This window comes from Chelonoidis abingdonii, chromosome 2 (assembly GCF_003597395.2).
Source record: "Chelonoidis abingdonii isolate Lonesome George chromosome 2, CheloAbing_2.0, whole genome shotgun sequence".
In the NCBI taxonomy this organism is placed as follows: domain Eukaryota; kingdom Metazoa; phylum Chordata; order Testudines; family Testudinidae; genus Chelonoidis; species Chelonoidis abingdonii.
In genome coordinates this window covers 63,623,765-63,638,524 of record NC_133770.1, presented here as the reverse complement: position 1 = coordinate 63,638,524, position 14,760 = coordinate 63,623,765, and the positions used below count along the sequence as shown (strand labels likewise).

Sequence of the window (14,760 nt, the reverse complement as noted above, 5' to 3'; positions counted from 1 at the left end):
CCAATACCACATTTTTTTTTCTGTTTAAGTATATATTAATAACCATCTTTTTCTCATGTGTTAGGTACAGAAAGAACTGGCTGCTGTCATTGCTTTGAAAGCAAGAAAGTCAAGTAAGTACAGACAATTGGGGCTTTTTAACATCGTTCTCCTCTGTCATTTATTAAAGTATTTGATTGTTCATTGTTGACTTATTAAAATGTAGGTTGTGTTAGAAAGCAGGAAATACAAAATCTCATTCCACAGTAAAGGACTGTGGTGGAAGAGTCTCTTGTATCAACACAATATAATTATTGTGGTGTTCCTTCCATCTAGTATCCCACCTGATAAAGTGTAAAGGCAGTATAGTTGCTGAGAATGTGAACTGTTTGGGGCTGCTTTAGTTAAGTAAGTTTTCTGTTTGCTTATATTTATATGTAATAATGTTTATTTGTTTAGTACAAATGTACAGTTCTTGATTTTGAATTTTGTGATAGTTCTGTTAACAAGATTGTGGATTAAAAATTTATTTGTGTATTTTCCCATTAATGCCAACTTTGTTTTGGCCCTTTTTAAATTTTAATGATTTGCTATGTCCTTGTTTGCTGGGGTATATTTTGCTGCTTTCTATTCATTTCCTTTTACGTGATTTAAAGTGACAGCAAAAGTGCCATCAAGAGCATGTTGCCTTAGGACTTTTCTACACTACACTGGTGTAGTACAACCCTTCCAGTGTAGAGGTAGTTATGTCTGTATAAAGATACTTTATATTGCCATAGCTATTTGCAGAGAGGAGGGGGAGTATTAGCCACCTTTATATTGATATAGCAGCACCCACACCACACTCTAAGGATTTTACCATTTAAAAAAATTCATACCCCTAAATAGGGTTGCCAGCTTTCTAATGGCACAAAATCAAATTCCCATTCCCTGAGGCTCTGCCCCTTTCTCCCTGCTTCTGAGGCCCCATCCTCACCAGCCTGGGACAGGGTTTGGGGTGTGGGAGAGGGCTCCAGGCTGGGGCAGAGGATTGTGGTGCAGGGGGAGGGAAGAAGGGCTCTGGGCTGGGGGTGCTGTCTCTGGATGGGGATAGAAATGAGGGGTTTGGAAGAGGGTTCCAGGCTGGGGCAGGGTTTGGGGTGTGTGGGTGGGGAAGAGCTCTGGGGCTGGGGGTGAGGGCTCTGGATGGAACCAGAAATGAGGGGTTCAGGAGAGGGCACCCACCTGAAGCAGGGGGTCTGGGATGCTGGGGGCTGGGGTGAGTACTCTGGCTGGTGGTGTGGGCTCTGGGGTGGGGCCAAGGATGAGGACTTCATACCTGGAACCTGCTGCCCCAGCCCGAAGCCTCCTCCTTGGCCCCATCCCCAGAGCCCACACCACCAGCCAGAGTATTCACCCCAGCATCCTAGCCCTGCCACCGCCCCACCCCCATCCACTCCCTCCCCACTTCCTACCCCCTCACTGCCCCCCTCAGAACCCTCAACCCCCCCTGCTCCTTGTTCCCTGACTGCCCCCTCCTGGGACTTCCCCACTCCTGGGAGTGGTTGGATGGGGCGTGGGAGTCTCAGGGGTCTGTCTTAAGGGTGGGGGTGTGGATAAGGGTTGGGACCGTCAGGGGACAGGTAGGGGTAGGGTCCTAGGGGGGCAGGGGGTCTGGGATACTGGGGGCTGGGGTGAGTACTCTGGCTGGTGGGTGTGGGCTCTGGGGATGGGGCCAAGGAGGAGGCTCCGGGCTGGGGCAGCAGGTTCCAGGTGTGAGGTCCTGACGGCGCTTATTGCCACTCCCAGAAAGTGGCCCCCAGATCTCTGCAGCCCCATGGCACATGGGTGGCCAGCGAGGCTCTGTGAGCTGCCCTCGCACCTGTAGCCACTGCCCCCGCAGCTCCCATTGATTGCGGTTCCTGGCCAGTGGGAGCTGTGGAGCTGGCATACGGGGCGACGGCAGCGTACGGAGCCTTTCTGACTCATGTGCCTAGGGCTGCAATGACCTGGAGGCTGCTTCTGGGAGCTGTGTGGAGCTAGGGCAGGCCGGGAGCCTACCTTAGCCCCAGGCCCCTGCTGCACTGCTGACCAGACTTTTAACTGCCTGGTCGGCGGTGCGTTTTCGACCTGGCATTCCAGTTGAAAACCAGATGTCTGGCAACGCTACCCCTAAATTAAATAGTAATACTCGTAGAATTTTCAAGGGTAGGCCAGGCCTTTCTAATGCATTATTTTAAGCATTTGGTGTGACAGGTCAAATGTGCTAAAAGCTACTCCTTTGGTCTGTTTAACTAGTGCATGCTTGTTTTTGGTTTTAAAGAGTAATATTGCAATTTGCATTTCTTAATGCCCTATGTTGGAGTAGTGCATGAGGCAGGTGTTCTGGGGGCCCTGTTGGGGGTGGGGAGTGGTTGGATGGGGCGTGGGAGTCTCAGGGGTCTGTCTTAAGGGTGGGGGTGTGGATAAGAGTTGGGACAGTCAGGGGACAGGTAGAGGGTAGGGCCCTAGGGGGGCAGTTAGGGTGGGGAAGTCCCAGGAGGGGGCAGTCAGGGAACAAGGAGCAGGGGGGGTTGAGGGTTCTGAGGGGGGTAGTGAGGGGGTAGGAAGTGGGGAGGGAGTGGATGGGGATGGGGCGGTGGCAGGGCTAGGGTGGGGCTCTCCTCCCCCGTCCTCTTTTTTGATTGTTGAAATATGGTAACCCTACTGGCATGTTGATGTGAGATCAGGCTTATCCATGGCGGGGGCATGTGCCACTAGTGTAAGGGAGAGGAACCCCATGGCTGCTCTACTGCACATCAGGGGTGCTGTAGTGTGGCTTCCTTATGTACTGACTGGAACTTGAACATATGAAAGAATCTGCTTCCCTTTGTAGAGATCTCTTTAAAAGGTTTTTATGGATTTGAACCCCTCAAGACAGGAATGTTTTGCAGAAGCCCATGTGTTGGTTGTATTTTTTTATTACATTATCCCTAAACATTTTCTCTTGAGCTTTGGTTAGCACTTCTGTTCAGGGCAAAAATGGGTATTTTGCTTGATTAAAGGACTGTGGAATTTGGCCCTGAGTGATTTTAATTTCTGGAAGTGCCCCTGCAGTGGTTTAATTATTCTGTCAAAACTGGCTGATTTGTGCTCTGATGTTATTTTTCTGTGATACTGATAGTAATAATCACTTGGTCACATTATCTGCCTTTATACAGCATTCTTCATGCAAACATTGTAGCCCGCTTTACAAAAAGGTGAATAATATTTGCTGTGCTTGAGCAGGGGAAATATTGCCCCTGCGTACCTAGGGGAAATGTGTGTGTTTATCAGAACTCCACTCTTCTTCCTGTTCTTTTTTTGTTGTTTTTTTTGTTTGTTTTAAAAATTAAATAAGAATTGGCTGTGGTACATGTTCAATGGTAGTGGAGGTTTCATCAACATATGAAAAGAAGTAATCATGACTATTTCATATCTTGTACCCAGAATGCTTCTAGCAGATTAGAGATTTTTGGTTAGGCTGCTTCTAATAAGAAAGTGCTTTGAAAGTTAAGAGAGACTTGAGCCTAGTTTTAGTGGAAAGTGGCACCATGTTCTTGTCAATACAGGACCCTATTTGATGGGGAATCTCAGTTACCAGTAAATAAATAATTCTGTTAGGGAGTTGAGAAGAGGATTATGGTCTTCCAAGAAATTACTGGGGGAAAGGACAAAACTAGGGGGCAATTCACAAATGGCAGAAGCAGAAATGGAAAACCCAAACAAAAAACCCCACTCCTTTCAAAGCAGTGGAAAGAAAATGAGCGAGAAAGTTATTGTGACATTCATTTCAATATATGTATGTTGCTCAGATATCCTTGTGACTGACATGGTACAAGAATATAGATATTTTGGAATTCTGCACACAGTGTTTTAAGCCAATATCTTTGAAATCAAAAAAGGAAGAATAAGTTTCACCACTCCTGAAGCAGCTGAATATCTCAGCAACATTACAGTGCCCAGACACCGTTGTTACAGTTTTATTTGATTAGAATAAAACTCATTTTAAAGATGCCTTGCAAGGGAAAAAATGTTTTTGTGCTCTTCTTTGTGGTATATAAAGCATGCATGACAGTTGCTGTTGTTCCTATTAACTTTAGAAATTGTTAGATGAATTAAGTCTTGTTTTCCTTGGAGAGACTGGAGTCGTCTTAGGGAATCCAGTAACTAGAGCAGGACCTTTCTCAGCCTTAAATTACAGGAATGTTGGTGTTTTGAAATATTAATTTATTTAGATTATTTTAGTTGCTGGTAGCTCCCATAATGTTCTGTTTTTCAAAAATTGAAAGAGACAGTCTCTTTCCTCAAGAGTTTATAAGAGAATTTTCATGTTATAAGAACATAATGGTGTTATGTAAATAATCTGTCATGTAATTTTTGTGTTTACTTGTTAAACACAGACTGTGAGCTGGACATTGTATAGGACACACAAATCATCAACTTCAAGCAGATTTTCACCTATCTATTTTCAAAATGAGGTAAAGGATATTGGCCAAAATAGATGACCAAAGATCAATGCACAGAATATGAAAACTTCAGTGTATGTGCTTAGCCCTGAAACACTTTAAATTCCTTTTGAATTTATACTTTTGCAAGCCATGGTACCTTGAAAGCTGAAGACAGACGCAAAACCTGCAGTGTGAAATTAACCTGGTTCATTTTGGCTTTTTTATGTAGCTGAAAGTCTGTGAGGATTGAAAAAATGTATTCCACTTTATGGAACAAAATAGCAGTGACATATGGTGACTATGGTGTACATATTGCCATGTGGAGAAAACTGGAAAAGTTTGAACAAATGAGAAAAGGTTTAACTTGTGACCTTGGTATCTATATGTGGGTTTTTTTTAAAGGAGTCTTTTCAGTGGGCTGACTTTATATATAAGAAAGATAGAGTGAAATAAGGTTCTGGTCCTTATTTCACTCTACCTTTCAATTCCTTCAAATGTTCGGTTCTTAAATACAAGGGTCAAATTTAGAAGTGTGTGTGGGATAAAACAGAATTCTCATAAAAATGTTCACTTCAGAGTAACATTCAGCACCATTTCAAAACAATGACATAGGAGCACCTCACCTTAGGTAGGTACTGTTAGTGTTATCTTAAGCTCCCCTTCACCGTCTGGTGTTCCATTCTGATGGTTCTTACTGAATCATTGTCTTGTCTGAAATGGCCTTTTCAAACCACCAAAGTTGTTTGTATAGTGGAGAGAACATGCACTAGATTGACCCAAGCTCCTGCATGATTCTGGAAGGGACATGCACTGCAGTAGACCTGCCTCTGGTTCACAAAGTTTGGGCAGGGCTCCCTTTAGTACCAAAGAATTCAGCTCTTTGCATCATCCAGTTAAGCTTACATGAAGTGTTCCTTCCTATCAGCGTCTTAATATCCTTAATGCGCTGCATCTGCATTACTCCAACCCATAGCTGTGCTGTGAGCACAAAGAACCACTGGGTACCACATGATAGATTTATCATACACTGAAACAACAAAGCTGCACCGTTTTTTCCCTTATGTATATTTAACAGCGTGTAAAACACACATCATTTCAGGGGATTAAAAAAGTCATAGGAGAGCTCTAGTGAGTTCAGTGAAATCTGCGGAGTTACACCAAGGAAGAATTTGGTCCTGTTTTATTTGAGCTTGCAATTAATTTGAAAATCCTGGGATAATTATTTTGGCACATTTTATAAGGAATTTGTGCATAAGAAATTAATAATACATAAAATTATGTGTATGACGCATATTGCCTACACAGCATCACAGAGTAGGCAAAAGTGAACTGCATCTCATGTTTCAAGGTTTCAGACAGTCATTTGCAGAGGTAGACATTTTTTTCCCCTGAAGTATTTTGTGTTAGGGGTGTGTGTGTGTTATGTTTTTTGTCTCCTTTCTCTGAAGCATCAGAGATGGCCACGGCTGGAGATGGGGCATTGAACGGGGTTGGCTCTGAGGTGGAACCGAGCATTCTTTCTCTCAGGTGCTTAACTGACTGTTCTTGATCACATGCTCAGAGTCTAACTGATTGCCATATGTGGGGCTGGGATGGAATTTTCCCCCAAGGTCAGATTGTTTGTGTCCTTGGGGAGTTTTTATCTTCCTCCGCAGTGTGAGGCATAGCTCGCTTGCCAGGTTCATTTTGATCAGTTTCCTGCCATTGCAGGGTCTTTGGGCACTGGTGCACCTCAGTTCCTCCTATTCTCTTCCTATGGCACATAATAGTTTAATCTCTTGAGGGTTGTAATACCTTGGTCTAGTTTCAGTTATTTGGTTTAGTATGTGGGTTCTGGCTGCCCTTGGTGATCTGTGATATTCAGGAGGTCAGACTGTATGATTTGGGTGGTTCCTTCTGGCCTTAACTTCTTTGACTGTGAACTAAAGTATAGTCAGTGTTGGTCCAAAAAAGAGGTTCTTGGGTGGATGATTTGATTGCATTCGCTCAAATGAACTTATGAGGGTGTGGGAACCCACAGAGACTTCTCCAAACACTCAGAATCCTCTTTATTTCATTTCAGACTGAGCATGCAGAACACTTTATGTGAAATAGAAAGCAGTCTTTCACCTCACACCAGTTGTTACAGTGTGCTCACTCTCGTTCTAACATTTCCATCTCTCTCTGCTTGTTGGCAGATGTCAGTGTTCATCCACAATTGCCAACTTTTACAATAAGCCAAAAATCAACTAATCCCATTTCAAACAAGGCCAAAACAAGCCAATCCCTAAGAACCTCAACACTCTGTGACTAGATCCCTCCCCCGCCATGTAGTCTGGGACTGTGACGGGCCCACTGTGCACCCCTGACTCTCTTCCTCCCCTTGCCCCGCTTGCCAGGAGCTGATTTAAAAAAAAAAAAAAAGCAACAAGTCAAACAAGCTGCAAGCCAAAAACTAGCCAACAAGTCAAGTAAGCCAAAAGCAAGCCCGATTTCTGCATTTTTGTGTGTGGGTTGGTCATGTCTGTGTCCAGCAGTTAATGATCTCTCCCCCACCTTTCCACAGTTTTGCTAAAATGCATTCTGCTCCAGTAGTTGTCAGGTGACACTATTTTTTAAGATACAGTAGCATTCAGTGCAGTTCAGAGTTCTCTGGGTTTAAATTTAATGCTCAGGCGAATGAGAAGCTAATAGTACTGGTTAGACAGGTATGTTTAGAGTATATGGACACACAGGAATTTTCCCTGACTCTCCCATTCCTGTAAAAATTATTTAGTTATAACAGTATGGGATTATTTAAAGTTATTGCACCTGATTCTTCACTGCTTTGCTTCTTGAGTGAAATAGGTAGAATCTTTTATTTGTGCAAATCTTACACTTGTGCACAGGAAGCAATTAACTCACTTTGCAGTGCAGTAAACTACACAAGGTGCAAGGCAATGAAGAATCAGACTTACACATTCCAAATGGATCAGTAAGCTGAGTCTGTATTACAAAATAAGCATTAACTGCCAAGCTTGTTTAGCCAGAGGTATGTTTTTCTCAAATGAAGTCTTTGTAGAGCACAAACATATTATGTGGAATTTGGGCAGTCAAATGTGGAGCAAATGGTAAGTAATTCACCATAGAATTCAGCTGAGACGGGACAGTCAGAAAGTACTGGTAAACAAAACTCAGATATACAATACATGTAAAAATCATAATGAAGCCATTTCTCTAATATGAGTGAATTCCCGAACATCATTTACTATACTGGATGATATTATACTGTTGCAATAACAATGGTCCTATGATGCCAGCGTTCCTGTGTTTGACAATTATCTAAACTGAGATATTGTCCCTGTTGAGGTCATTCAGTTACAGTGGAGAGGAACTGCACACTAATAAACCGTTCTATCTGTAATGTGGTGTCAGACAAACCAAGTCTACATTTTTATATTGTCATTCTGCTCTTTTACTGACACTGGTTTTGCTCTGTTTAGATTTCAGAGTCCTACTATAGCTATTATCTGCTGCTCCTTGATAAAACTGCAGAATAAGAGGAAATATTATTGCGTTTTGGGGGGACAGGGAGATCCTGTTTCCTATATGAGATCTGAGAAATGGTTTCCAGCGTTAAGACCCTTGGGAACTATTTTCTTTGTGGAAACTAGACCACCATAATGAGTACCTTCTGTGCAAATTTTAATATTAGTTCTAAACCTAAGGTCAAACAAAAGTTAATGACCATTTGCACAGCAGAGATGTGAAGACAACCTTACATTTCATGGCCGTGTCATTTTAAAACAAACAAAAGGCTGGAGTAATTTATATTTAAATTGATTTAAATTACAAACTATAAATATTAAGAGCACCTTAGAACGCTGTTTGGGAGGAACTAACATCATTATCATCAGTGCAGGAGTTCAATCCACAATTTACAAACACATCTATCCTGTCCCGTGCCTGCTGAGAATTCCTAGATACAAAGTTATCAAATGATGCTCTAAGCAGGATTCTTTCTTTCTTTAATAATTTTTATGTATCTCTTTGTTTTTTTAATTAGCTGATTTACTCAGCTGATTGCACAGCTGTCTGGGCAGCACTTTCCCAAGGGCCTGCCAACTGTTTCAGAGATATGTCTGGTACTTGGTGGAAGGAAATTGACTACAGTAATTTGCATATGTACATGCATAAATAGCAGGGAAGAGTGAAGAGGCTTAAAGGCAATTTCAGTATTGTTTGACAAGAACCATGTTAACCATGAGTTTTCTAAACTGCATATTTACAGTAACTCCTGGGAATAGATCATAGATTTACTGTGAATGAAGAAGTGGCCAGATTGTTTTCAAGAGCTTTTTTCCCTCTGAGATTATGACAGTATCTTGTATTACAGCTTCTTGGATTTTCATGGTGTTCAACCATTTATTTATTTATTTTATTTTCTTCATATCTATATGCATGACTGGGAAGATAGATGCAGGAGGGGTCTTGGACTGGCTGAGATCAGTCCCAAGAGCTGAGTGCTGCAAAAGGTTAAATCCACCTTTTACTCCTCCTTTTCCCCCGATTTTCTCTCCCTCTGCCCTAGTTTGGCACTAAGCATGGCTCACCTAGACTAGAGGATCTGGCCTTTAGTTCCCACAATAATGTCAATATGGACTGCTCATTATCCCCATCTGGAATATTAATATTCATCAGCAGCTATTATAATATAGTCAGATCATTCACAGTTGCCATAGCAACCAAGCCACTCTTGAGCTCAGTTGTCCCCTCCACCAATGCCTGGGGTAAATAGATGGGCTTTGCAGCATACCCAAAGATTAACAAGCAATATTGCAATCATGAGTCAGGCCTCAAAAAATCATGAAATTGTCTTAGAAATCATGAGATTTCTAAAAATAAATGTGGGTTCTGATTTTTGAGCCTCTAGAGTGCACTTATGTTACATTTTCAAGCTTTTCTCTGCAAACATGAGAGCTAGAATTTTTTTTATAATGAAAGATGAGATATCCCCATCTTTGCTTGTCTCCAGGAGCTGAGGATTTAAGAAAAATGCCAAATATTCTGAGATGCTAGTAATAGTGATGGCAGTTACAGGTAAACATTTAAATAATTAGCCATCAAAGTTAATACGTTACTAAGCCAAATGGAGGAAATTCACACCTCTCCTGGTGTTATTGTTCCAGGCTGGCTGGCTGCTGAATCGGAATGACGATATTGCATTGGTTTGTATTGTGAAGGTTATCTTTGCAACCCAGAAGGGAACTGGTTGCAATTAGAAACTTCTTTTATTAAAAAAGCAAGCAAGCTGGGTTGCTGCACAATACAGCCATACCTCTGGGAAGAGCTGAATGCCATGGGTTCCATAGATTGCTCCACGCATGCAGATTTCCATGGTTCTTTTCACTCTGTACATGGAAAGATGATTATGCCCAGTAAAGAGTTGCCACTGTTTAAATAAAACTGATTATTAAAAATGAAAGTATATCTATTTTTATTCTGTGCTTGTCTATCCATCCTTCCATCCCTTCCATCCTTTATATTGTCTCTGTGTTTTAAAATTAAATACCCCTAACTCTACTTGATATCTGGAATTGTGCATATCATCCACCCCTTTCCCAGTTGCTTAAATCTTCCAATGTGTTCTGTCTACTTTTGCACTGCTTTAATAATACAAGCAACCCTACTTCCAGTTCATCCTACCATTAGAGGATTCCCCTGCCATTGGAGGTTTCCTCAAGTGGTGTATCGGCTGCTGGACTGTGCCCCTTCTTGGCTGCTGGTGCAGACTGTCTTGGGCCAGGGTATGTCTGTGCCCCAGTAATCTCTAACTGTGTATGGCTAGTTTAAATCAGAACAATTTCAGGGCTGTTCCAGCTCATGCTATGGGTCTAGCCTTGTGTGAATTGGCTCCAGGATCAAGGGAAAGGACAGGTGACTTAAAGCCATTTTTCTCCCAACAATGAAATAAGTCTGGAAACCAGATAGTCTGGAGTGCTGCGAAGCTGTGGTAATATGTACTAATTAATGACGAAATGGGAACTTGGAGTTGCCACATCATATGCACAAATGTTTGATATTAAAAATTCACATGCATGTTATGACTTATGCAGAATAGTGTTTTTATGAATATCTACTTTTTAAGAGGGGCAGCTTTGACATTTTAAAATTTGTTTTTTCCCCAAATCTGTGTCCATATTAATTTCAGTTTTAAAAGCAGTAAAATACCTAGCATATTTTGACGCCTTTACAGTGAGGGCAGCCTATGTGAACCCTATCCATTAAGATGTTAGCGTGACCCATGAAACCCACAGTGCTAGGTGGCAAGGGGTTTACAAGAATATCCTGATTCTAATATGTACACTCTGATTCATCTAAGAATGTCATGCCAGGTCTTAAATGAAAACCACGATCACACTGGTCATTAACATGATTGTGAAATGTATGTACAGATACTATGCAAGGAATTATGTTTATGTAGACGTACTGAAAATATGCACTAAAGTCTGTATCAAGAAAGAGATGACAAATAAGTTTTGTCATATAAAATAATTTTTTCACCCGTGTCTGTTGGCATATAAATTAAGAATTTTAAGCCAAAATAATGGAGAGTTATTTACATATGAAGTTAACACTGGGATGTGAAATCAACAGGGAGGCATTTTACCAGAGAATAAACTACAGAGGATTATCCTGACTCCAGGTATGGACAATGAACTTTGGGGGATGTAAGAAAGAGGCAAGGAAGACACCCCTTTATCTTGAGCCTGTGAAATAAATGAGTAGTGCATTTACTTTCATGAAAATGGGATCACAACCAGCCTTAAGTTGAAAATGCTGCAAAAGGCTTTGGGTGAGATAAACTTCATTACAAAGGAGGCTAGCATAATAGTTTCATCTCCCTAGAAAGCATGTTGTGGTTTTGTTTTGTATGCAATCCTTTTGTTTCCATTATGCGTATGCACTATTTCTTGAATCTTTGATGATAAACTTATTGTTATAAATATATCTCAGTGCTGTGGTGTTAAGCTAGAGGCTGATCCAGAGTTGAATCATACAGGGTGGTTTGTACACTGATCCCTTGGGCCAGTAGACCTCTTATTTCTGAGAGTCTTCAGTGGATAAGGGGCTAGATACTACAGGGGAATACTTCAAAGGGACTCGAGGACTGGAATGCACCTATTGTTAAACTGCATGGCAAGGGTAAGGCGTGACATAGCTTAGGGGAAAATGCTTGGGTGGCTCACAGGTTGATGGTGTCAGGGAGCTGACACCCAGTTAAGCACAAGCAAATCTCTCTCAAGCTGGAAATTGTGGTGGGAGATAACAAGGTGACTCACTGTCCTGGATAGCATCACAGTTAGTACCCAGCAGCTCATGCTGACAATTTTGGAAGGACAGAAGATACTAGGTCATGCTCCTTATGGTGTAACCCATCAGCTTTCAGGTCCAAATTTTTAAAATTGTCCTGTGAAATTGTGGCTGCAAGTTTTTGTGCTCAGCCATCAATGTGTAAGGAACCCACAGTCATTAGAATGCACAGATCAGGTAATTAGATATCTAACAGTTTGCACTTGCAAAAAGCAGATTTTTGCATGCACAGAACTTGGAAGCCTGGAAGCATCTGGTTTGATGTTAGCTGAAAATTTGATCCTCAGTTTCCAGCCATTCAAAACTAAGATTCTTGTAATGGTCCAATGTAGCAAACTTTTAACCAAAGTGAAACAGGAGGAACAACAGAAATTAGGGAGCACTAGTGGTAGTGTTGGCACACAGAATGCCTTATCCTCTCTTAGGGAATATCTTTGTTAGAATATAGGACAGACATGGTTGGGGGAAAAAAAATTTGGAATGGTCTTAGGTTTGCAAATCTTACTGGCCAGAGTTTTGCTTTTGAAAAATTAAGGCGATGAGATGGCTGATATAATATCTTTTATTGGAACAAACTCCATTGGTGAGAGAGGCAAAAGAATTTGGTCCAATAAGATATTATTTCTCCCATCGTGTGTGTCTCCAATATTCTGGGTCAGACACATCTACAACAACACTGCATACATTTTGAAAAATTAAGGGCAGTTTAAATGCCGCTTCAAGTAGCTCTAAATTGCCAATGTTTGTATGTCTGGGGGAAGAAAACAGAGTATGGGGACAGATGGGACAGGTTGACTGACATCAGGACCGGCAGAAGCTTTCTAAAAAGTGGGAGAGGGGGCCACTGATGTGAGAACTATGGCCCTGCCCTCACGTCACCCCTTCTCCCCGAGTCCCCGCCCTTGCACTGCTCCTTCTCCCCACCTTGGTGCTGCCCCACCTCTTCCCAAGACCCTGCCTGCTCCCTGTTGCCCCCTCCCCATCGCTTGCTGTTACAGCCCATAAAAAGTGGGAGGGCATAGCCCTTCCATTTTTAAAAGTGATGTGGTGGTGGCCTCCTGCCCCCACCCCCATTCTGGAGCCCTTGACAAAGATAAATGATTCTTGCTTTGACTCATCTCTGACCTACAATAGGTTACAAGTGTGTTTTGAAGTCTGTAGAAAAAGTAATAGCTTGCTATTTTTTCTTCCTAATGCCTCTGGCCAAAAATCAAACAGTTAATTGAAAAAAAAAAAATAAACAAAAAACAAACCAGAAGATCCTCTGTGTTGATATTTTACATGCCAAGTTTCAGCCCAGAACTGATTTCTCTGGATGATTGGTAGACCCTTGGAAGACAGGTATTTAAAATGGAAGTGCTGACCCAACTTTAATTTCAGCCATATGAATGATACATGATTATTGTGCATCTAAGTGAATATTCCGTTAAGGTTAAAGTAAGTTATTTCTCTCTAAAACGGCCAAAAGAAATTAAGTAAACCTTGCTTAGCAAGAATGATAATCCCCTTTGCACGAAAATACCCACTATCTCTCTTAGAAGAATTATCTACTCCCACTATTGGAAAGATCCCTGCTATAGTCCACAGGGGAGCAAGGAAATTAAATCAAGCCATGACCTGGTGACCATTAAAGTCAACTTTCTGAACTCCTTAAACTAATTTGCAAATAGCCACTTCTGAACTGCACTTTAGCAAGCTAATGCTCATTTAACATCTTCACTTTTTCATTCACAGTGACCTTTCCTATAGGTTAAAAGAGAGGAAAAGCTGTAGGTAGAAAGGGATTGGTTACTGTACATTTGTTTGCGGGGTTTGCTGCCTCTAGTTGCAAACCTTTGATATTGTTTGTGTAGCAATCAGATATGTATGGATTTAATAAACTGTTGTCCTTCATTCTTACAACTATTTTATAAGAGAACTTTTCCTCTGGTCTGGACTACATATATTGTGAACAGAGAAGCAGAGTTTATACTGGCATAGAAGGAAGTGGCTGGCCTGGTTCCAGAATTTGCAGATTTTTATATGCATGTCACACTTCAGGAACTGTCCCAGAATCAACATTTGCGTGGGAAGCTTTTTCCCATCCCACCCTTACTCTCTAGTCTCTTTGCTGCAGCTGAATTTTTAGTGTCAAAGCTTTTTTTTTTTTTTTTTTAATGTAAAGTTAATGAAAGGGGGAAATTATTGCCTAATTTTTTTCATTTTATGACTGAAATTCAGCTACATACCCAAGCCAATTAGGGCACCAGCCTATACCATTATACAGCCATATTTTGTTTTATGTGTTTGAGTTCAAGGGGATGTTCATGGGTTCTTATATCAGCACAGAAGCACTGTGTGGTTGTGTGCACTTCTTTCCTGAGAGTGTGAGAACTAATTTATACACATAGAATTTTCTGAGTTATACAGTGATATTTCTAAGAGACTGATCTTGCTTTTTTAAATGTTTATAGGTGGAATATGCAGTAACTTTTTCATGCACAAATCATGATGAAGCTGTAGTTAAGGGTTGATAAACCCTCCAATTATACAGTTTGATGTTGAGGAGTTTGTAAGAGTGATTGGAAAAAAATATGTTCACCTATGGTTCAGAGATGTGAAAAGGTGGGATTTGTGACTGATGTAGCTATGGCTGGCAGAAGTCTCTAGTTTAGATGCAGTTATACCAACAAAACTGCTTTTACCAGTATAATTTGGTTTGCTCGTGGAGTCGGGTTAGTTTCTGGTACAAAGTGCAGTTTTGTCCATATAAGCTGCATGCACACTAGGTGTGCTTTGCAAGTATGGTATATACACCAAATGTACTCCATTACTAGTAAAGGTCTACATTAGGAGCAAAGGTCTGAATAACTCTTTGTAAAGACAGGCCTAAAGGCTAAGTCTACACTAAAAAGTTAGGTCGGCCCAGCTGCGTCACCCATGGGTGTGAAAAATCCACATCCATGAGTGATGTAGCTAAGCAGACTTAACCCGCAGTGTAGACAGTGATAGGTCAATGGTA

At 41.4% G+C, this 14,760-nt stretch overlaps 1 protein-coding gene across 1 annotated transcript in view; it reads left to right on the top strand.

Annotated features, from left to right (window-relative positions):
- LOC142046255 (rap guanine nucleotide exchange factor 5-like) overlaps positions 1-14,760 on the top strand; it is a 92,643-nt gene that overhangs the window by 30,140 nt on the left and 47,743 nt on the right. Inside the window, exon 7 of the mRNA XM_075061991.1 lies at positions 65-113. Coding sequence (XP_074918092.1) covers positions 65-113 — 49 coding nt within the window. The remainder of the gene's footprint in view (positions 1-64; positions 114-14,760) is intronic.